Raw genomic sequence first — 24,230 nt, 5'->3', positions numbered from 1 at the left:
TTGATGGGGACAGTGTAGAGGGAGCTTTACTCTGTCTCTAACCCCGTGCTGTACCTGTCCTAGGAGTGTTTGATGGGGACAGTATAGAGGGAGCTTTACTCTTTATCTAACCCCGTGCTGTACCTGTCCTGGGAGCGTTTGATGGGGACAGTGTAGAGGGAGCTTTACTCTGTATCTAACCCCGTGCTGTACCTGCCCTGGGAGCATTTGATGGGGACAGTGTAGAGGGAGCTTTACTCTGTATCTAACCCCGTGCTGTACCTGTCCTGGGAGTGTTTGATGGGGACAGTGTGGAGGGAGATTTATTCTGTATCTAACACCGTGCTGTACCTGTCCTGGGAGTGTTTGATGGGGACAGTGTGGAGGGAGATTTATTCTGTATCTAACCCCGTGTTGTACCTGTCCTGGGAGTGTTTGATGGGGACAGTGTAGAGGGAGCTTTACTCTCTATCTAACCCCGTGCTGTATCTGTCCTGGAAGTGTTTGATGGGGACAGTGCAGAGGGAGCTTTACTCTATATCTAACCCCATGCTGTAATGTCCTGGGAATGCTTGAAGGAACAGGACACTGGATTGATTGGGAATGAAAGAACAAATGCATTAATATGGCCCCATTTCAGACTTTGGAAAACTCAAGTGTTCAATAGCTGATGCAGTTGTTTTGAAATGTAACCTTTATCATAATGTAATCTGGAGATAGTGAAAGCCAGGCTAGGTAATCTGAGAGTGAGCAATGATGGTGGAGCTGATTAACTGTAGGAGGCAGCACCTTGAAGGGAGGAGGTCAGGAAGTTGCTGCAGCAAAACATGGCCATAAGAGAATAAAGTTTGGGAGCGCAGTGAGAGCTGGCAGCCTTCAGGCTCTCCAGGTTCCAGGTTTAAGTAAATGAATAAATAATCATTATTGTCACAAGTAGGCTTACATTAACACTGCAATGAAGTGACTGTGAAAATCCCCTTGTCGCCACACTCTGGCGCCTGTTCGGGGCACACGGAGGGAGAATTCAGAATTCTCAGCTGGTATGGGATCTTTTGCCCACATGTCGATGGGATTCTGACTAAACGTTGCTCTTTCTCTTGTTTCAATTACAGCGCACCAGCAGCTTTGGGAGCTTCGACCGATTCAGACATCATTCACACGCACCAAAACCGGAGGAGAAAGCTGACAACAGTGTACGTGTTCTCGTGGCCAGGTCAAGGTCACAGAGTGCGAATGGAGTGATCTCTCTGCACCCTTTCAGGCTGGAGGACACCGTGTTTAATGCTCAACAGCTGACCTATCCTTCAAATATATGCTGCTTCTCTCTTGCTTTCCCTGTCTGTGTGTATGTATTTCACACTCTCTGTGTTCTTCACCCTATGGTCAGAATCAGTGACATTTCCCAGGTTCATCTGTACTGTCTCGAACTTTCTTCAAATTTCTTGCTCATCTGGGCTCTGTTTCTCTGCCTCTGCCTGGATCTGATGTGGAGATGCCGGCGTTGGACTGGGGTGAGCACAGTAAGGAGTCTTACAACACCAGGTTAAAGTCCAACAGGTTTGATTCAAATCACAAGCTTTCGGAGCACTTTCCTTCCACTGCTGATTCACCTGAGGAAGGAACAGTGCTCCGAAACAAACCTGTTGCACGTTAACCTGGTGTGGTAAGACTTCTTACTCCGCCTAGATCGTTCCATGTATCACATATTCCATCTCCCTAACTCAGTGTATGAACAAACCTCTTCCACCATTTCCCTTACCCTGAGTATTAACATCTTTCTCCCACTGTCTTCTGACACATTTGTTTCCTTCTCATGTTGTTCCATTGTTTGTGTTTGTCTCTGGGTATATGTGTGAGTGTGTATGTGAGTGTGAGTGTGTGTGTGATAGGGTGTACGAGTGTGTATGTGTGTGAATGTGAGTGTTGTGCGAGTGCGTATGTGAGTGTGTGTGGGAGTGTGTGAATGTGTGTGTGTGTATGCAGTGGCGGACTGGGTCTAAAAATATTGGTTGCCAGGAGACAAAGGGGGCCCACCCACAACTACAATGCTATCATTTAATTTTCATAACGAATAAATAAAATTTTCAAAAAATACATATGGAAAAAAGGGTACAATTAAAATTTTTGTGGAAAAAATGTGTATTTCTTAGTAATTACAGTGTACATGCACTGTACATATTACTGGCAGTAGATACCAAATGTAAATACAGAATGTTATAATTGAATTTTTTTATTTTTTTATTTTAAGTAATTGGTTGATATTTTTAAATAGTTTACTGCACAATTTACACATTAACAGATAGTTCAAAAGCACAATAGAGCATTGCATGCAGTCCACTATATTAAGAGCAATCGTTTGTGTTCGCTAGACGATTGTGCGAATCTGCCAATAATTGCTTCTGCATCCAATTCATCTAACAATTCCTTTTCAATGGATAGCAACATGTATGATTCCAAATTCTCCGCAGACAGCAAATTTCTTAACCTTGTCTTTATGATCTTTAGCTTTGAAAATGTCCTCTCACATTGGACTTGAGTAACTGATAGTGTGCAGATGCCTTTATAAAGTTCATAAAGGTTATCATATGCCTTGTCATGAAGTCTGTTGGATGCCAGAGTTTTTAGTACACACGATGGGCAAGTGCTGTAAATTTTACAATTGTTGAAACTGGAAACCATATTCTCACCATCATTAAGGAATAGCTTTAATACATCAAAGTTTGAAGCAAAAGAAAACAATTCCAATATTACTTGATCTTTGCTGATTTGTGGAAACAGCTTAAATATACCTTCCAATACTTCATCTTCAAGGCCCTTCTCTGCAATAGTTTTAAACTTTGCTGGGTCCAAGCAGGACAAATCTTTATATAACTGTTTGTGTTGTACAAGGCGTGATTCTAGTGACTGGACAATGCGATCCATTATTAGGTAAAACACATTTACTCGAAAATCAGCTAGAGAATCTGAGGAATTTCTCTCATCATCAATAAGCTCATCTGCCATTCTTTTCTTCTTCCTCTGTCTCTTAACTGGCAATGCTGTTTCCAACGCATCAATTTCCAATGTTTGATTTTCATCCATATTCATCTGTGAAATCCTGTCATTACATTTATTTACAAATTCCAAAGCCTTGCTGTGAACGTTATCAAATGTTCTTGTCTGTTCCTTCAACTTTGTTGTAGCTGAATCTACCAAACTCCATGCAGTAAACATATCTAAACCACTTGTCTGTAGATAACTTGATAACGGGGTTGTAGTTTCAAATATATACAAGTAAGTAAATGCTGTCAATATGGTTTCAAACTTTAGAAGACTTTGAAGTAAAACATTTGCTTCATGTTTTGTTTTTGCATCAAACTTTTCTGAATCTTGTATCATGGATAAGCGTGTCAATAGATTTACGAAAGTACTGGCAGCGGCATCATCAAAACGTCCAAATATAGTTGTTGCTGCATTGGATTTTCCTGACCATCTGGTCTCACCAATTAGCTTTAATCGTTTCATTTTTTCTTGTCCCAGATGTTTTCCAACAACGTCTATCCATACAGCCATTCTCTTGTATGATGCTTTCACAATAGTTGCTATATTCTGGAGCAAATTGAAAAAAGAATCTGCAGGCACACAACATTTTGTTGTTTCAGTTATCACCAAATTCAAGACATGGGCATAGCACCATATATGATCAGCAAATATGATATGTTGATCAGCCACATCAGCAATTTTACTTTGTAAACCATTATATTGGCCATGGTAGCTTGCAGCACCATCTGTGCTATCAGAGAAACATTTTTGGGGGTCAATTTTAAGATGCTGTAATGTTTCAATCAATAGATCAAAACGTCCCTGCCCTGTACCATCATTACTTGGCACAACTGAAAGTAGCCGCTCACAGATAATACCTTTAAGCACATAGAACATAGAACATAGACCCGGGTGAACCAGCCCCTCCCCCCTACCCCTCCACTCCTTTTCACATCCGTTTAACACTGCTTCGTTCCTTCATACACTGAGTGATTATTTGTTTGTTTCTTTATTGCATTTTTATTTGATATTGCTCTTTTTAAAAACAATTATATTTTATTAAGTTAGAATACAAATCTCAGGAAAGAAGTTGGAGATTTATTTATCTAATTAATTATAATTTTTAAGGGCCCTTCAGAGATTCACTTCTTGGCTCTCCGGGCCCCGGACCGATGTACCGGCTGAACCAAGACTACTGCTTGATATCCTTTGAAGTTGCCGACCATCTCAAATCACGAATTGTAACTTTATCTTTAAATTCACACACTCTTGCTGAAAACATGGAATTTCCTTAATTATGCCCGACCCGGGCCCCCCTATTCCTCATCCTTCCACTACCACCCCTGCTTCGTTCCTTTTCATGCACTGCTTATTTGTGTCCTGTTCTCTTTTTTTTAAATTCCTTTTTATTACTAAAACAGTTGGCTGTGTTTGTTTCTTTATTGCATTTTTATTTGATATAGGGGACCCACTTGCCATCGGGCAAGCTGACACCCTGGCCAGTCCGCCACTGTGTGTATGTGTGAGTGTGTGTCAGTATGTATGTGAATATGATGCGCGTGTGCGTGATTGTGTGTGTGTGAGTTTGTGTGTGAGTGAGTGTGTGTGAGTGAGTGAGTGTGTGTGTATGTGTGAGTGAGTGAGTGTGTGTGTGTGTATGTGAGTGAGTGTGTGTGTATGTGTGTGAGTGAGTGTGTGTGTACGTGTGAGTGAGTGTGTGTGTGAGTGTGTGTGTGTGTGTGTGTATGTGAGTGAGTGAGTGTGTGTGTGTATGTGTGTGAGTGAGTGTGTGTGAGTGTGTGTGTGTATGTATGTGAGTGAGTGTGTGTGTGTGTATGTGTGAGTGAGTGAGTGTGTGTGTGTATGTGAGTGAGTGTGTGTGTATGTGTGTGAGTGAGTGTGTGTGTACGTGTGAGTGAGTGTGTGTGAGTGTGTGTGTGTGTGTATGTGAGTGAGTGTGTGTGTGTGTATGTGTGTGAGTGAGTGTGTGTGTGTGTATGTGAGTGAGTGAGTGTGTGTGTATGTGTGTGAGTGAGTGTGTGTGAGTGTGTGTGTGTATGTATGTGAGTGAGTGTGTGTGTGTGTATGTGTGAGTGAGTGTGTGTGTATGTGTGAGTGAGTGTGTGTGTATGTGTGAGTGTGTGTGTGAGTGTGAGAATGTGTGTATGTGTGAGTGTTCTTCTTTTGAATAAATTTTAGAAACAGCTCCTTCTCTTCTGTTGAGGGAGCTGGGATTTCAGCATAACTTGGTCACTTTTTGTGATTTCACGGGAACTAAACACCTTTTGCCAAGAGCAGCAGCCAGGCAGGAACTGGTCCCTCAGAGTAAAAGTTTGATGCTTTATCGCCTTAGCAACCGGGGCAAACATTTCCCTCAACGCCTCATGGTTCTTTTGCTAGTTAGTTTAAATCATCCCCCTGCCAGATTTTTCCCCTCTATATTTTATCAAATACTTTAATAATTTCAAACACCTTTATTGGATCTCCCCATAATCTTCTCCTTTCCTAAGGAGTAGCTCTTCCAGCCTCTGTTTTATTGGAGTCTTTTTTTTCTGTAAACATGGTAGGGATTCATGTAAAGGGCAGGCCAGGTAAAGATAGTCGGTGTCAAATGGTGAATGATGACTGTCACTGAGACCACGGGTGGAATTTACCGGCTGTTTACACGGGTGGAATATTCCGGTCCCATCGATGGCGCACAGGTTTCCTGGCGATGCAGGGTGCCGCCGAATATCCCGCCCCAAATTCCAGTTTTATTGGGAAAATTTGAGTTTCGCTCACTGCCGTGGGAGAATTTGAACCTCTGACCCCAGAGCATGAGGCTTGGCCTTGGACTCCTAGTTCAGTGACCACACCACTACACCACTGATTTCCGCAGGAGCCTGGACATTCCAGGATAATCCCGCAAGGCTGTCGATCCTACTTCCTGAGGGTGATTTGACTGAACGAGTCGTGCCCAATGTCAAGTAAGACAATGATCAGGAGCAGGCATCCCATCTAATTCCGCGTAGAGAGAAACTGAGGCAAATTGTAGTAGCTGGTGGTTGCGATCTAATGGAAACGTATCTAAGCGTCATTTGCGGAGGGTTTTGCTGAGAGTTTCCAGTCAACTCTGTTGGTGACTTCCCCACCACTCTCTAACCACAGTCACTTTTTTAGGCCCTGGGGAGTTTCTTTCCCCCCCCCCACCCGGGCTAGCCGACACTTAAAATTACTTCCATCACTGGGGAGCTGAACCGAGAGATTGGGCCACCATTTTGAAAGAGTGCCCTGATCTCTAAGTGAGCTTGTGGGTCCTCAACACCCCCTACCCATGGACAATGGCACCCCCCCCCCCATCCACATGGGCAGTACCCATGACCTTCTCAAAATGCTGCCCCCTGCACCTCACTGAAGATGCAGCCCAGTGAGGGACCGAGGCTGAAGATCAGTATCTCCCAATTGGCACCCAGTGCAACCTCAGAATCCCAGATCCCAGAATGGTAGCAGCACAGAAGGGAGCCATTCAGTCCATCCCATCTGTGCTGGCTTTCGGAAGGATAAATTCCATCGAGAGCCACTTTACCATTAACCCTGCGCATTCTTTCTGTTCGAATAATAATTCAATTTCCTCTTGAAGGCCTGGAATGAACCAGCCCCCGGCACACTGTCAAGCAGCGCATTTCAGATCCTAACCGTTTGCTATTTCATTCCTTCACAGGGTGTGGGCATCTTGGCCAGGGCATGATTTTTATTGGCCATTCCCCATTGCCCTTCAGAAGGTGGTGTTGATCCGCCGCCTTCTTGACTTGCTGTAGCCGTGGATGAAAAGGTCACCATTGCTTCTTTTGCCAATCCCGGGCACTCTTGTTCTCGATTTTACCACCAATGGGAACAGTTCTGTGATGTGCTTTGGGACATCCGGGGGGTCATTCCGGGCGCTATAAAAATGCAAGTTCTTGATTTAACGTTTTGTGGCGAAATCTCTTTCTGGGTGGAAGCAGCAGTTAAAGAGGCGACTTGAACTTTTCTTTTTCAAACATGCTGCCGGTGAGGATGAAACCCGAAGAGTAACAAGGCATTTCTTTTGCTCTGGTAGAATGTCGAAGCTGAACAGGGGATGGAGGCTGCTGGGGAGCAGAGTCATGGCAAGTGTGGACAGAACGGAAGCGGCCTGGGGAAAACCATGCGAGCCATTTCCAAAACCATGAGGAAAAGAATGGCCCGCAAATATGCCAAAGCCCTGTCGGAGGAGATGGTAAGTTTTAACGCCACTGAACTGTGCTCGTCCCAACCTGGTCATGGAATAACCGTTGTCTAATTAAGGCGATAATGCCTCGAATGAGCAACAGCACAGTTCCCACCAATTAACATGGCAGGATCTAAAAGGAAATATATCCACAGGCATTACCCATTCACACTAATATCACTTTGAAAGTTGCTGGTTATAACACTTCCATCACTCTGCTAGAGGCTGAAGCAATTGCATTTATTGACAAGCTTTCTCTCCTTTCAGGTGCACTGAATGTAGGAACAAACATAACTGGGCGGCACGGTAGCCCAGTGGTTAGCACTGTCACTTCACAGCGCCAGGGTCCCGGGTTCGATTCCCGGCTTGGGTCACTGTCTGTGCGGAGTCAGCACATCCTCCCCGTGTCTGCGTGGGTTTCCTCCGGGTGCTCCGGTTTCCTCCCACAAGTCCTCAAAGTCGAGCTTGTTGGATGAATTGGACATTCTGAATTCTCCCTCCGTGTACCCGAACAGACGCCGGAGTGTGGCGACTAGGGGATTTTCACAGTGACTTCATTGCAGTGTTAATGTAAGCCTACTTGTGACACTAAAGATTATAATAATTATAAAAGCAAACTAAAAACAAAAAGCAAATGCTGTGGACACTGGAAATCTGAAACATAAGTAGAAAGAGCGGGAAAAACTCAACAGCTCTGGCACCATCTATAGAGCGAGAAACAGTTAAAGGCAGAATTCTACGCTCAACAACCCCCCCCCCCCCCCCCCCCCCCCCAATCACGACGTGTTTTGAGGAGACCCACCATTGGACAGCGGCTGAATTTTCCGATCCCACCTCTATCAACAGGTTTTCCTGTACACCGCCGAGGACCCCCAGGCAGTGGGGGTGGGGGGTCACCATCAGTGGGACCAGACGACCTGCCGGCAGGAATGGCCGGAGTATTTCGGCCAACGCTTCGAGTCCATGGCCGGGATTCCTCGCTGCAAGTCCTGCCAGCATTTTCCGTTTTCTTTTCAATGTTCAGTCACGTTTTATAGGCTAAATCCCCTCTAACTCTAATTCTGACTTAAACTTGTTGAATATTGGTTATCCCGCACTGGTACTGCACGCGGTGCTAGTTTCCATGTTACAAACCGAACATTGGCGCACCAGTGAAGGTGCACCAAAAGATTTACAAGAATGATAACGCATCATGATTCTTATCACAATTAGGCTGACTGGAAAATAGGGGGACGAGAGGCTGAGTGGGTGACCTGATTGAGATCTTGAAAATTATGATGAGATTTGATAGGATTAACACAGAGAGGAAGTTTCCAGTTGTACGGGAGATCGTAAAGGAAGATAGCCACGAATAAATCCAATCGGGGATTCAGAAGAAGCGCCTTTACCCAGGGAGTGCTGAAAATGTGAACATACCAAGATAGGGAGTGGTTGAATGGTATCGGAGCATTCAAGGGGAAGTTAACACATGAGAAAGAGAAGAATATGGTTCTAAAAAGAGGCATGCTTTCAACGCAGTGGGTAGAACTGTTGCTTCACAGCGCCAGGGACCTGGGTTCGAATCCCGGCTTGGGTTACTGTCTGTTCGGAGTCTGCACGTTCTCCCTGTGTCTGCGTGGGTTTACTCCGGGTGCTCCAGTTTCCATCCACAAGTCTTGAAAGACGTGCTTGTTAGGTGAATTGGACATTCTGAATTCTCCCTCCGTGTACCCGAACAGGCACCGGAGTGTGGCGACTAGGGGATTTTACTAGGGCACTTCAATCTCAAAGGTCTGTTTGTTGCCACCTTAATGTCTCAATGGGTGTTACACTAGCTGCTGGAGTTTCACGCCCCTCAGACCAGACAAGGAAGCCGTCAGGTTGGACGGTGTTGCGTGAGCCAGGGGCTGTTGACGCAATGCTTCAGTTTCATTATGCTACCGAGGGCAAAGGTTACCCAGGGCTATGACCTCTAATTGCAGCCTGGTGGTTGGCTCTCCGCAGCAATGCAGGATCCATGTTATTCTGTGTTAAACAATACAAGTGATGCCACAATCAGTGGGATATTTCAGCATCTAACCTTCGTCACTTACTGGAATGAAGTTTTCAAAAAATGAAGAAAAGCAGACAGATCAGATGGAGAGAAACTAGTTGGTGAGGCTTGTATGAGGTCAGGAGTGAAATTAAGAAATGTTTCTACATACAAAGACTGGTGAAAGATTGAAACTCTCTTCAGCAAATGGTAATTGACACTACGTCAACTGTTAATTTTAAAACTGAGATTGATAGATTTCTGTTGAACAGGAATATTGAGGATGTGGGGCAAAGGTGGGCTTATTGAGTTATGGAGTAGGCTCAAAGGGCCTATCACTGTTCCTGGATCATCTCATCGGTTCTGTCAGTGACAGTTGCAATTGTTCAAGGTTTTCAGGAGCAAACTTGTGTTTTTCAGTGCGGCACCGATGCAGAAGATCCTGCAAGCCAAACTATAGGAGAACATGAAGGAGAAGATGATTCCCTGAAAGCTGGCGAGTCAACCGAGAGTCTTTATAGTCTGAACAGTGGCCAAAGCTCATCCAGTAAGTCAACCTAAGTGCCTTTTCGAGGACGTAATCTCTCACAAGCCAGTAATGGTCATACGTTAAAAGCCACTCAGTCATAGAGTGATAGAGTTTTATGGCACAGAAAGAGGTCCTTCAGCCCAATATGTCTGTGCCAGCCATCAAGCACCTATCTATTCTAATCCCATTTTCCAGTACTTGGTCCGTAGCCTTGTATATTAATTTGTTTCAAGTGCTCAACCATGGGGAAGATAATCATTCTCACCGCATAAGACCAATGCGGGATATTACACCCCTGTCTATCCAAATCTGTCAAAGTCAGCCTTGAAGAAATTCAATGGTCCAACCTTCACCCACCACTTACTGGGGGAGACATTTGAAGCCTTCCCTTGTTACGTTGTTTAGAACCTGGAATGACAGAGAGATTCTGATGTGCATTGGTTAAGATGGATGGATGTCCAGGTAATGAGAAAAGGGAACAGGAACAATCGCACGAGAAGGCTGATTAAAAATGATAAAAAGCCAGTCTCCCACTTCTATACCCCCGGGTGTCCTGACATGTTTTACAGCCAGGGAAGTGGTTTTGAATCATAGAATCATACAACACAGAAGAGGCCCTTCAGCCCATCAAGCCTGCACCAATAAAAAAAACTACTCTAAATCTAGACTAATCCCACTTTCCAGACAGATGTGAAGTGCTCATTTAACACGCGACCAACATCATCCAACACAGATTACCCCCTTGGTCCCTAATGGGTCCGACTCTTTCCTTGGTTATCCTCTTCCCCTTGATATACTTTTGAGCAACAAAATTGGTACAGTCACATATCCGCAACAGGTCCTTCCCATCCAGATTGCTGTTTTCAATGTTGTCATCCAAGCCCTTCATTATATCAGTGTTTTCAGGAACAGAAAAAGCCCATTCAATCCAACAGCCCAAATCTCTTTTTTCCATAGATTGGGACTATTTCCCCCGCTCCCCAAATTCTTCAACCCCATATGCCCACCTTTTCCCCATTTCCCCCAATTCCAACTTCTCCCCATTTCCATCAATCTCATGTTCTCCCCATATCCCTCAATCCCACCACCCCACCTTCTCCCCATATCCCCCAATCCCACCTCTCCACCATCTCCCCATATCCCTCATTCCCATCTACCCACTATCTCCCATATTCCTCAATCCCACCTATCCACCATCTCCTCATGTCACTCAATCCCACATACCACCAACTCCCCATTTCCCTCAATTCCAACCATCCACCATCTACCCATATCCTTCAATCCCACCTACCCATCGTCTCCCCATAACCCTCAATCCCACCTGCCCACCGTCTCCCCATATCTCTCAATCGCAACTACCACAATCTACCCATATCCCTCAATCCCACCAAGCTAATATATCCCTACAACCCTCAATCCTACCTCCCCAACTTCTCCCCATGACCCTCAATCCCACCTACCCACCACCTCCCCATATCACTCAATTCCAAGTAGCACAACCTACCTATATCCCCCAATCCTACCTACCCACAGTCTCCCCATATCCCCATATTTTTAAATCCCGCCAACCACCAACTCCCCATATTCCTCAATCCCAACTACCACAATCCACCCATATCCCTCAAAACCATCTCCCCAACTTATAATAACAAGAATAATAATAATCGCTTATTGTCACGAGTAGGCTTCAATGAAGTTACTGTGAAAAGCCCCTAGTCATCACATTCTGGCGCCTGTTCGGGGAGGCCAGTACGGGAATTGAACCTGTGCTGCTGGTCTTGTTCTGCATTATAAGCCAGGTGTTTAGCCCACTGTGCTAAACCAACCCCATATCACTCTATTCCCTTTCTCTATAGGAATATATCCAATTACCCTTTAACTCAATTGATTCCGTCTCCTCCAAACCCCTTTCTGAAGTTTGACACACAACACCACCGCTTTTTGGAGGAAAACATTTCCCACTTTTCTGTGCCTTCTGAATGTTGTTGTTTGTATTTTGCGATCCCTTGATCAATGTGAGCAGTTTTCTGGGTTTACCATCAGTATCAGTTCCCCATCTAACCTTGAAAACCTCAGTCATGCTCCCCCAATTACCACTTGAAGAAAGGCTTTGCCTGCAATTTAAAGTCAGTCCTGTTGCGAGGCACTGGTTGGTGTATTTTTCAACTGCCCTGCAGAATAGGACTGGGAAGAGGTGGAATTCCTTCACCTGAGAGTGATGAATCTATGAGGATCCTCCAGCCCAGAGGGATGTGGAGGCTCAGTGGTTGAGTATATTGAACGCAAAGATGGACAGATTTTACAGCGAGGAGAGACATCACAGGACTATGGGGATAGGGTGGGGAAAATGGTGTTGAGGTCTATTAGCCATGATCTAATTGAATGACAGAGCAGGCCCGAGGGGCGGAACGGGCTAATCCTGGCTCCTATTTCCTGTGATCAGTATGAATTACAAGGGTTAAAAATAATGAACATTTTTTCTGTTACCCTGACTGTAGTTGTTGAGGATGTGTGCTGGTTGATAAGCTACTTCAGCAGATTCAGATGATAAGCGACTTTAGGCAAAGGCTGCTTGAACAGGCAGTGTGGTTACCTGTGCGTCACAAAAACAACCACCTACGCTTTCTTATCAGTGGCTCCATGCTGACTCTCAAACACACACAGAGAACTCTGTTAACGTATTCCATTTTCCCCTTCGCCCGAAAAGGTCAAGGTTCATATCACCTGAGGCGATACATTATTCGCGTTGGAGTGGCGATTTCTCACTATTTAACGTTCAAGGCTGGGTGATTGTTAACCTGGCCAAGTTTGTCAGCAAGCCAACACCCAAAACCATTCCCTGATAATTTATCTTGCGAGGGTGCTGCACATGATTTTCTTGCCATGTTTCCTACATTGCCACAGCGATCATACTTTCAAAGTGCAGGTCCTTTATCCATAAATCTGAAAACCAAACGCATCCAAAAGCCACACTTTTTTTTTTAACTTCATCGACCTTTGCGCAGGACGTTTAGTTCCATGTCTGCACTGTTTATCTTGCGATTTTATGTAGAACATGCCCAGTGAAGCAGTTGAGGCTCCTTCATTCAATGTTTTTAAGATAAAGATAGATAGTTTTGTGAAGAATAAAGGGATTAAGGGTTATGGTGTTCGGGCCGGAAAGTGGAGCTGTGTCCATAAAAGATCAGCCATGATCCCATTGAATGGCGGAGCAGGCTCGAGGGGCCAGATGGCCTACTCCTGCTCCTAGTTCTTATGTTCTTGAAAGAGACTTATTACAGGTATCCTGGGCGGGATTCTCCGACCCCGCGCCGGGTTGGAGAATCGCTGGTGGGGGGGGCGCAGATCACGCGACGCCGCTCCGAGGATTCTCCAGCGACCGGAGAATCGGTGCCAATGACTCCGGCGCGGTCGGCCCGGCGCAGGTTGGGGGCTGGTCACTGCGGCCCTCCCAGCGATTCTCCGTGCTCGACGGGCCGAATGCTTGCCGAGTTCGGCCGAGTCCTGCCGGCGCTGTTCGCGTGTGGTCCCACCCGGCGGGACCTCGCCCTTCATGCTGCGGGAGCCGCCCTGGTGTGGGGGAGGGGGGGGTTCAGACTCCCGGGGGGGCCTCCACGCTGGCCAAGCTTATCACGGGGGGTGGGCCTATGTTCCTCCGCGCCGGGCCCCTGTAGGGCTCTGCCATGTTGCCTGGGGGCCAGCGCAGAGAAGGCAACCCACGCGCATGCGCGAACTCGCGCCGGCCGTACTGGCGCCTGTATCGGCAGCTGGAGCTGCGTGAGTCACTCCAGTGCCGTGCTGGCCCCCAGTGCCGTGCTGGCCCCCAGTGCCGTGCTGGCCTCCAGTGCCGTGCTGGCCCCCAGTGCCGTGCTGGCCCCCAGTGCCGTGCTGGCCCCCACTGCCGTGCTGGCCCCCAGTGCCGTACTGGCCCCCTGTGCCGTGCTGGCCCCCTGTGCCGTACTGGCCCCCTGTGCCGTGCTGGCCCCCTGTGCCGTGCTGGCCCCCAGTGCCGTGCTGGCCCCCAGCGCTGTGCTGGCCCCCTGTGCCGTGCTAGCCCCCTGTGCTGTGCTGGCCCCCTGTGCCGTGCTGGCCCCCTGTGACCTCCGAATAGTCCCAGAGATGTCGAGGAAAGGATTGCAAAGATGATTCTTGACAGGAGCGAGAGTAACAGGGTAGTTGTTATGGGGGACTTTAACTTTCCAAATATTGACTGGAAATACTATAGTTCGAGTACTATAGATGGGTCAGTTTTTGTGCAGTGTGTGCAGGAGGGTTTTCTGACACAGTATGTAGACAGGCCAACAAGGGGCGAGGCCACATTGGATTTGGTACTGGGTAATGAACCCGGCCAGGTGTTAGATTTAGATGTAGGTGAGCACTTTGGTGATAGTGATCACAACTCGGTTATGTTTACTTTAGCAATGGGCAGGGATAGGTATATACCGCAAGGCAAGAATTATAGCTGGGGGAAAGGCAATTATGATGCTATTCGGCAAGATTTAGGAGGTATAGGATGGGGAAGGAAACTGCAGGGGATGGTAACAATCGAAATGTGGAGCTTTTTCAAGGAACAGCTACTGCGTGTCCTTGATAAGTATGTACCTGTCAGGCAGGGAGGAAGTTGTCGAGCAAGGGAGCCGTGGTTTACTAAGGAAGTTGAAGCACTTGTCAAGAGGAAGAAGAAGGCTTATGTTAGGATGAGACATGAAGGCTCAGTTAGGGCACTTGAGAGTTACAAGTTAGCCAGGAAGGACCTAAAGGGAGAGTTAAGAAGAGCGAGGAGAGGACACGAAAAGTCGTTGGCGGATAGGATCAAGGAAAACCCTAAGGCTTTCTATAGGTATATCAGGAACAAAAGAATGACTCGAGTAAGATTAGGGCCAATCAAGGATAGTAGTGGAAAGTTGTGTGTGGAATCAGAGGAGATAGGGGAAGCATTAAATGGATATTTTTCGTCAGTGTTTACACTGGAGAAAGACAATGTTGTCGAGGAGAACACTCAGGTTCAGTCGACCAGGCTAGATGAAATTGAGGTTCAAAAGGAGGAGGTGTTAGCAATTTTAGAAAATGTCAAAATAGATAAGTCCCCTGGGCCAGATGGGATTTATCCTAGGATTCTCTGGGAAGCCAGGGAGGAGATTGCAGAGCCTTTGTCCTTGATATTTATGTCGTCTTTGTCGACAGGAATAGTGCCGGAAGACTGGAGGATAGCAAATGTTGTCCCCTTGTTCAAGAAGGGGAGTAGAGACAACCCTGGTAATTATAGACCTGTGAGCCTTACTTCGGTTGTGGGTAAAATGTTGGAAAAGGTTATAAGAGATAGGGTTTATAATCATCTTGAAAAGAACAAGTTGATTAGCGATACTCAACACGGTTTTGTGAAGGGTAGGTCATGTCTCACAAACCTTATTGAGTTTTTTGAGAAGGTGACCAAACAGGTGGATCAGGGTAAAGCTGTTGATGTGGTGCATATGGATTTCAGTAAGGCGTTTGATAAGGTTCCCCACGGTAGGCTATTGCAGAAAATACGGAAGTATGGGATTGAAGGTGATTTAGCGGTTTGGATCAGTAATTGGCTAGCTGAAAGAAGACAGAGGGTGGTGGTTGATGGCAAATGTTCATCCTGGAGTTCAGTTACTAGTGGTGTACCGCAAGGATCTGTTTTGGGGCCACTGCTGTTTGTCATTTTTATAAATGACCTGGAAGAGGGTGTAGAAGGATGGGTTAGTAAATTTGCAGATGACACGAAGGTCGGTGGAGTTGTGGATAGTGCTGAAGGATGTTATAGGATACAGAGGGACATAGATAAGCTGCAGAGCTGGGCTGAGAGGTGGCAGATGGAGTTTAATGCGGAAAAGTGTGAGGTGGTTCACTTTGGAAGGAGTAACAGGAATGCAGAGTACTGGGCTAATGGCAAGATTCTTGGTAGTGTAGATGAACAGAGAGATCTCGGCATCCAGGTACATAAATCCTTGAAAGTTGCCACCCAGGTTAATAGGGCTGTTAAGAAGGCATATGGTGTGCTAGCCTTTATAAGCAGGGGGATTGAGTTTCGGAACCACAGGGTCATGCTGCAGCTGTACATAACTCTGGTGCGGCCACACCTGGAGTACTGCGTGCAGTTCTGGTCACCACATTATAGGAAGGATGTGGAAGCTTTGGAAAGGGTTCAGAGGAGATTTACTAGGATGTTGCCTGGTATGGAGGGAAGGTCTTACGAGGAAAGGCTCAGGGAATTGAGGTTGTTTTCGTTAGAGAGGAGAAGGCTGAGAGGTGACTTAATAGAGACATATAAGATAGTCAGAGGGTTAGATAGGGTGGACAGTGAGAGTCTTTTTCCTCGGATGGTGATGACCAACACGAGGGGACATAGCTTTAAATTGAGGGGTGAGAGATATAGGACAGATGTCAGAGGCAGTTTCTTTACTCAGAGAGTAGTAGGGGTGTGGAACGCCCTGCCTGCAACAGTAGTAGACTCGCCAACTTTAAGGGCATTTAAGTGGTCACTGGATAGACATATGGATGAAAATGGAATAGTGTAGGTCAGATAGGCTTCAGATGGTTTCACAGGTCGGCGCAACATCGAGGGCCGAAGGGCCCGTACTGCGCTGTAGTGTTCTATGTTCTATGTGCCGTGCTGGCCCCCTGTGCCGTGCTGGCCCCCTGGCCCCCAGTGCCGTGCTGGCCCCCTGTGCCGTGCTGGCCCCCTGTGCCGTGCTGGCCCCCAGTGCCGTGCTGGCCCCCAGTGCGGCGCATGATCGCTGATCCTAGCGGCCAGATGATGCTGTTGTAAAACGCTCCAGCGTTTACGACTGCGTCAACACTTAGCCCCAGAATCGGGGAATCCCGCCCTGTATTCATCATTCAGCGATTGATCTTACTTTTCTCGACATGTTCCTTATTTTAGACGCGTTCGCCTCGGTTTAGGCTACTGTAATGTGAGTTTATGCCTGCTACCCGAAAATCAAAATGATCCAAACTCCAAATGGACAGCGAGAGTTTAGGATTAAGAATACTTGAACTGTGTTTTGTTTGACCTTGTATAAACCTCTCTGAGGTGTCCTAAGGCCATGTCAAAAGCGGAGTTTCATGAAACGTAGCTCAAACGCAAAGAAGAACACAGAAGAGAGAAGGTAACACTGAAAGGGAAGCAGGAAAGGAGTTGGGGGGGGGGCGGCTGACGACAGAGGAGGTATTCAAACACTGTTGGTGATGGGAGAGGTAGCAGTGGCTGAAGGCTTCGAGAAGATGTGTAGATTGAGCTGCCTTCGGCAATCCTGATGCTTCCTTATCTCTTCAGCAGGTGGCCTTGCGAGCAGCTCAGACGCAACCAGTAACCGTGACAGTATGAGGCTGGAAGAAGAGGTGCCATACACAGGCCCATTCTGTTGTCGAGCAAAGGTTCACACAGACTTCACTCCGAGCCCCTACGATACCGACTCTCTCAAGCTCAAGGTAAGATAATGGTGATGTATTTGGGTTGGGGCATCATGGGGCTCACCTGAGTTAGAAGGTTGTGGGTTCGAATCCCACTCCAGAGGCAACATCCAGGACATCCAGGTGTAGAAGAGACGGAGTGCTGCCTTCGGATGAGATGTGAATCCGAGGCCCTGTCCGCCCTCTCTGATGGATATAAACAGGTCCCATAGCATTGTTTTGAAGAAGAGCAGAGGCAGTTATCCCTTGGTATTCTGGACAATATTTATTCTTCAATCAGTGTTACCAAAAAAACAAAGTTAATTTTCTAACTTTTCATTGGAACTGACAGGTTGTTTCTCTCTCCACAGATGTTGCCAGACCTGCTGAGTATTTCCAGCATTCTCTGTTTTGAAGATTTCTAGTATTTTCTTTTTTCTGGGAAACAGCACCTCAGACAGAGCAGCACTCCTTTAGTAGCACGTCCTCAGCCTGGCCTTAAAGTCTCTGGGGTGGAACTTGAGTGCACCCCCCCCCCACACCCCCCCACCCCCACCCTACACACACGCACACACACACAGCGGACACCCAAGTCGGCTGAAGGTTTCCTCAGAGCTGAGCACTCACAGAGCAGGCCAGGTAGTTAGATGAAGGGATAGGTTTGGGTGCGGAGGGACGGGGGAGGCGGTGGCATAGTGGTATTGTCACTGAATTAGTAAAGCAGAGACCCAGGGTAATGCTCTGGGGTCCCAGGTTCAAATCCCATCACGGCAGATGGTGAAATTTGAATTCAATAAAAGTCTGGAATTTAAAAAAGTCGAATGGTGACCATGAAGCCATTGCCGATTGTCGTAAAAACCCATCTGGTTCACTCATGTCCTACAGGGAAGGAAATCTGCCATCCTTACCCGGTCTGGCCTACATGTGACTCCAGACCCACAGCAACGTGGTTGACTCTTAACTACCCCCCAAGGGCAATTAAGGTTGGGCATTAAATGCTGGCACAGCCTGCAACGCCCACATCCCATGAACGAATAAAATAAAGGAAACGTTGGTTATATTGTGGCGCCAAAAAGTGAGGAAATGCTCACACAAGAAATGTGGTGGCCACCGCAAACGCATCTTGGGCCTTTCTCCATTTTCCCAATGCCTCCTCACTCCTGCCTTGTACCCACACAGTCTCCATGTGAGAACACTACTGGAGAGCTGCAACTAGGGGAGGGGAGGAGAGGGGAAGAAGGAGGGGAGGGGAAAGTAGAGAAAGGGGCAGGGTCAGAAGGAAAAAGGGGATGGGAGGAAGGGGGAGGGGCGGGCAGGAAGGGGGAGGGTTGTGGTTTGAAGGGGAGGAAGGGGAAGGAGAGGCAGAGGTGAAAGGAGGGTAAGAGAGGAAGGGCAAGGGAGGGGAGAATAAGGGAGGGAGGGAGGGGATGGGAGACAGTGAACGGCGAGGTGAGAGGAGGGTAGTAGAGTAATTGGGAACGGAGCATGGGGAGGGAGGGGCTAGTTAGATGAAGGGTAGATGGGGGTGCAGAGAATTCGAAGGGGACTTGCCAACATGCCAAGCAATACTCGCCTCTTCCCCATTTCACCACCTTGAGCTAAAATCAACCCTTCTCCGTATCTATGGTTCAGTCATGTCAGGCCACTCAAATTGAAAGGGCAAAGATTAATTTACCACAACTTTGAAATGCTCTTTCAGAGAGGTGACTTCATCGACATAATTAACAAGCCAACCATGGGCACATGGACAGGAATGCTGAACGGCAAGGTGGGAAACTTCAAGTTCATTTATGTGGATATCCTGCCCGATGAAGATGCCATGCCTAAGAAGCTAAGGACAGACAGGAGGAGCAAGCAGCCAGTCCCTGATTCCTTGCAGGAACTCTTGGAAACAATCCAATTGCCGGTCAGTGCAGTTTAATGCACCCAATGTTCCACCTCCTTTTTCCATTCCAGATTCTTGCATAGGCACTCAGAGAGACCTTACACCTGGCTCATTCCTCAATTTCGAGTCCAGGTGTTGAGTGTTGGGAAATCTTTTGAATCATCTTGGGGATAGGGGTGGCAAAGGGCATCAGCTGATGTTAAGACATGTACTCTCTGATACGGCTCACTCAGCAATAATAATGACCATAGGCTGCTTTCCCCTTTGAGGGGGCGAGCTGACTGGTGGTGATTTAACCTGAGGGTCACCACACCTCAGGCGAGGGGTAAGGTTGAGAAGACGGGGCAGAAGGAGGCGTCAGCTCATTGGAGCAATATACGTCATGCCACTCCCCAGCTTTTCCCAGTCGACCCTTTTCCAATAATGCTCGATCCAATTCCCGTTGAACATTTTGATTGACCCCTGCCTTCCTCAGTCTCCCAGTCAGCGCCTGCCAGATCCCAACCACTGGTTGCAGGAAAAGGTTCCGCGTCCTCAGTTATGCTCGAGTACCCGTTACGTTCCTGGACTAGTAACACACCAGACTTATAATAATACTGAGTTCAAATCCCGCCATGGCTTTTTGCGAACGTGGAGCCATTTTTAATAAATCTCATTGTATCGTTGACCATGATGCTGTTGGATTGTCACCAATATTTTTTAGGAAAGAAAGCGGCACGGTAGCACAGTGGTTAGCACTGTTACTTCAAAGCGCAATGGTCCCAGGATCGATTCCTGCTTAGGTCACTGTCTGTGTGGAGTCTGCACATTCTCCCCGTGTCTGCGTGGGTTTCCTCCGGGTGCTCCGGTTTCCTCCCACAAGTCCTGAAAGACATATTGGGCGTGATTCTCCGAACCCGGGAGAAATCGTGAGGCTGGCGTCAAAAACGGGCGGGTTTGACGCCAGCCTCTGCCCCCCCGACCGGGAACCGATTCTGGTCCCCGGTCGGGGCTAGCATCCCGCGGCCGTGAACTCCAGCATCGCGGGCTTAACGAATTTCGTTAAGCCCGCTTGCCAGAGTTTGCGACGGCTGACACGTCACATGACGTCAGCCGCGCATGCGCGGATTGGAAGACTCCAACCCGTGCATGCGCGGATGATGTCATCACGCATTTGCGTGAAACCCGCGCATGCGCGGGCCGGTATGCCCCTCAGCCGCCCCGCGATGGATACAGCGGGGCGGCGGAGGGAGAAAGAGTGCGCGGGGTAAGTACCCGCTGCCCGCGATCGGTGCCCACCGATCACGGGCCCATGGCACCCTTAGCACGGCCGTGGTACTGCCGTGCCAATCGGTGCCATGGTTCCCCAGATCGCGACTTTACGGCCGTTTTTATGAACGGCCAGACCAGGTGTGTTTGACGTTCCTAAAAACGGTCGTAAAGGGCTTGGAATTCGGCCCATCGGCCAGCTGAGAATGGCTGCTCGCCGTAAAAAAACGGCGGGCAGCGATTCGTGTCGGGAGGCGGGCGTGGGGGGGGGGGGGGGAGAATAGCGGGAGGGCGTCAGACCAGCGTGGCCGTAAAAATTTACGACCCCCGCTATTCTGCGCATCATCATGAGTGCGGAGAATTGCCCCCATATTGTTAGGTGAATTGGACATTCTGGATTCTCCCTCTGTGTACCCAAACAGGCGCCGGAATGTGGTTACTAGGGGATTTTCACAGTAACTTCATTGCGGTATTAAAGTAAGCCTACTTGTGACAATAATAAAGATTATTTTTTTAAAACCTGCTAACCTTACACCCATAGTTTCCCATATGCGACTCCACCTGGTTAAAGTTCAAACTTCAACTGATCTCCAAAATTATATCCAGGTCAACTGAGGGTGACAATGAATGTTGGTGCTGCCAGCGACGTCAATATTCCAAGAAAGTGCTGCACAACAGGTTGTTTTCATGTCTCCTCTACCAGTTGGGACTGCCTGTGTTGTGTACTGTTGATACGACCTCTCCAACAGTGCAAAGTGCAAAGACTACCGATCCGATCACTTGATTGCATGTGTAAGCAACCTTTTACCAATAGGGAAGCATCCACTCAAATACTAAAGGATGGCTTTCACGGTCCCACCCCAGTGAGAGCTGTGATTGGAGGGAGAATGGCACAGAGAGAGAACGCAGTGCTAGCTCATCAGCAGAGTTTCCTCATTAGCAAGGAGGGACAGCTGAAACTCTCTGAAATGCTGGGAGAGCAGAATGATATTCACAACAAAAACAATTCCCATTCGGTCTGCGCGTCAGTGAAGCAAAACATCCCAACACTTTTCATAGGAGCACGTTTCAGACAAAATCTGACACTGAGTCCCGTAAAGTCTGGATAAATAGTAGGGTTTTAAGGAGCATCACGTTAAAGGTAATCTTTCTTGTCCCTCTTGCAATGGTTCTGATTTTCATGTTTTGGTCCGTGTAGGATCTTTATTCAACGTTACTTCTGAATGGCTACCAGAACCTGGAGGATCTCAAAGACCTCAAGGAGTGTCACCTCATCGAACTTAACGTCACGGATGCAGAACAGAGAGCTATGCTTCTGTCTGCTGCTCAACAGGATTATGATGGTAAGGATGATATTTGTAATTCTGCCTGACCCTGCTCCTCTGTCGGTCTCTCTACATGAAGGTTAATAAGTTAGAATGTCACCTGCGGCATCATAAACATCACTTGAGGGCAGCACGGTAGCACAGTGGTTAGCACAATTGCTTCACAGCTCCAGGGTCCCAGGTTCGATTCCCGGCTTGGGTCACTGTCTGTGCGGAGTCTGCACGTTCTCCCCGTGTCTGCATGAGTAGGCAGGATGGAGAGATATGGGGGGAAGCTGGATAGGTGGGATTGAGTGAAGTGGGGAGAAGGTGGGCAGGTTTGAGGGGTGCAGTGAGAAGGTAGTCAAGGCAAGGGACCTGAGTGTTCTCTAGGACTTGGAAACAATGCTGGTTTAGCACAGTGGGCTAAATCGCTGGCTTATAAAGCAGACCAAGGCAGGCCAGCAGCGCGGGTTCAATTCCCATACCAGCCTCCCTGAACAGGTGCCGGTATGTGGCGACTAGGGGCTTTTCACAGTAACTTCATTTGAAGCCTACTTGTGACAATAAGCGATTTTCATTTCATTTCATATAAGCACCAAAACCCACAACCATGTGTCTCCCATACAAGAGCATTATTCAATTATCCCTTCCTAGCTAAGTCGCTCATGATGGGTAAAGAGAATGATATTTTGACACTTCTGTGTTCCAGTTCTAAGTGAAGAGGAAGAAAAAAATGATGTTATAACTCCGGACCAACCCTCTGAATTCAAGCTCGAACAAGCACACTTGATTGAATGCCCCAGGGACTCTGGATGTTATGCTACATCTGAAATCTCAGACAATGGCAAAGAAGACTTGGAATTGGAGAATTTGCAAGATATAGTTGGAGGTGTTTCTCTTGATGATTAATTACAGCGAGAATAACCAAGTTGTACAGTTTTGAGTCAAACAGTCGGAGAACATGGATGGTTGAGGGTTTTCAGTCTCTTTGCATTGATATCTATAGACTCACAGTGAACATTGTTTCCTTTATTTAATCTGAATCTACAACAGAAAGAGTCGGGCACAGTTTTGGATTCATCCTATGACTTTTCAAGAAGCAGGGAGCACCTGTTAAAAATACATTGACTACAGCAAATTATTGCAATTCAATGGGCTGAATTTTCCAATGAACATTGGTAACCCGATGCCAGGGGTCATTTCAAGGTCGTGAACGTGCTTTAGGCTAAATTTTCACTAAGTACACTGCCTCCGTGTGCGATGTCCATTTAGCACAAGATGGAGGTGCAATACAGATGATGGGCAATTGTTGACACCCAAAACTACCCACTGGATCAATCTGCATGTGAAACGCATGGATCTTCAGGTCTTTGCAGGTGGATGGTCTGAGGGCTAACAATTGGGATCTTCAAAGTGACCATTGCCTTCTATACTCGGCTCAGTGACCTTCTGCGACTTCCCCCAATATTCCCCAAGGCTAAAAAAACAGGTTGGGTGTGAAGATATGCTAAAAAAAACCCATAAGTTATTCCAGAGCCCAGTGCTTTGTTGTGTTGGGAATAGGGTTGCCAACAATGGGCAGATATGAATTTGAGAATGGCTAAGATGGGAACGATGTGCAGGATGAATGGAAATTTGCATTAGGAAGATAAGTGAAGCGACTTGAAGTTCACTATAATATTTCAAAGGCAATATATTTAATTGACGAGGATCGCAGATGAAATAACGCAAAGCATTAACTGTATGTTTGCCCAATGTGGTGGCCATAAAAAAATGCCATGGAAGACCTGTTAATTCTGAGAAAAGGAATTCTGAAAGAAAGGTAAAATCAATAGAGTTAAGGACAAGAGAGAGATAGAAGACTGTATCAGTAGGTGTGGCTTTGAGATCCTGAAGGAGTGTGTGTTGGAGACGGATTTGTGAATAATCAGCTGCCACCACCCTCAGAGAAAAGTGCTTGTGTCTGCAAAGTTTTGAGAAAAGCTTTGGTCCCATTATTGAATGACAGAAAGAGAAAAGCCTATGTAGGACTTCCTCGATAGCAGCAATGAATTCATATTTTATAGGACTGTTGCTTAATAGGGATGTTTAGCTCTGATTTAATTAAACAGAAATCTTTCGCGGAAACTGTGTGAGTATAAAATTGTCTTTAAGTCTCATTTCTTTTCCTTTTTTTTCCAAATATATGTTTAAATTTAGTTTTTAAGACCTTCACAGGGGGTTTGAAATTATTTCTCCTGACCTCAGATACCTTCTCATAAAATACCAATTGCAAAGAGTTGTGATGGTTTGCTCAAGTTTCCCTTTGGGATTTTGGCAGCCTGGCACGTACCACCTGCAATATCATAACAAATGGCTGCAAAGAAGACAACTGGGCAAGTATCTGGTGATAAAAGTGAGTTAGCGAGGGTTAAGGTGAGGAGATGAGTGATCTATGCGAAAAGGAAGGGATTGTTGATGCTCTTCTTTCCGATCCCAGATATTCTCATGGTATTACAGAATTTGTGGAAAGTAAAATTAAACGTGGCAGCTTGTGCTTCACCCCACAATGCATTGACACACAGGGAAATGCAGAGCTGGGAAAGCCACAGCTTGAATCCATAAAC

At 46.9% G+C, this 24,230-nt stretch overlaps 1 protein-coding gene across 5 annotated transcripts in view; it reads left to right on the top strand.

Moving 5' to 3' along the window:
- Positions 1 to 23,751, top strand: part of LOC119968726 (SAM domain-containing protein SAMSN-1-like) — a 143,049-nt gene extending 119,298 nt beyond the window's left edge. For 4 of the 5 annotated variants that reach the window (XM_038801363.1, XM_038801365.1, XM_038801367.1 and 1 more), the window contains 7 exons: positions 1,092 to 1,172; positions 7,079 to 7,237; positions 9,660 to 9,786; positions 17,069 to 17,223; positions 18,884 to 19,090; positions 21,516 to 21,660; positions 22,334 to 23,751. In XM_038801363.1, coding sequence (XP_038657291.1) covers positions 1,092 to 1,172; positions 7,079 to 7,237; positions 9,660 to 9,786; positions 17,069 to 17,223; positions 18,884 to 19,090; positions 21,516 to 21,660; positions 22,334 to 22,533 — 1,074 coding nt within the window. In that variant the 3' untranslated portion in view covers positions 22,534 to 23,751. The remainder of the gene's footprint in view (positions 1 to 1,091; positions 1,173 to 7,078; positions 7,238 to 9,659; positions 9,787 to 17,068; positions 17,224 to 18,883; positions 19,091 to 21,515; positions 21,661 to 22,333) is intronic. The other variant, XM_038801364.1, reaches the window with a different exon arrangement.
- The last annotated feature ends 479 nt before the right edge of the window (positions 23,752 to 24,230 follow it).

The sequence above is a fragment of the Scyliorhinus canicula genome, chromosome 7, assembly GCF_902713615.1.
Source record: "Scyliorhinus canicula chromosome 7, sScyCan1.1, whole genome shotgun sequence".
NCBI classification, from domain to species: Eukaryota; Metazoa; Chordata; class Chondrichthyes; order Carcharhiniformes; family Scyliorhinidae; genus Scyliorhinus; species Scyliorhinus canicula.
The sequence above is the reverse complement of the archived record's forward strand: the minus strand, read 5'-3'. Positions and strand labels throughout refer to the sequence as shown.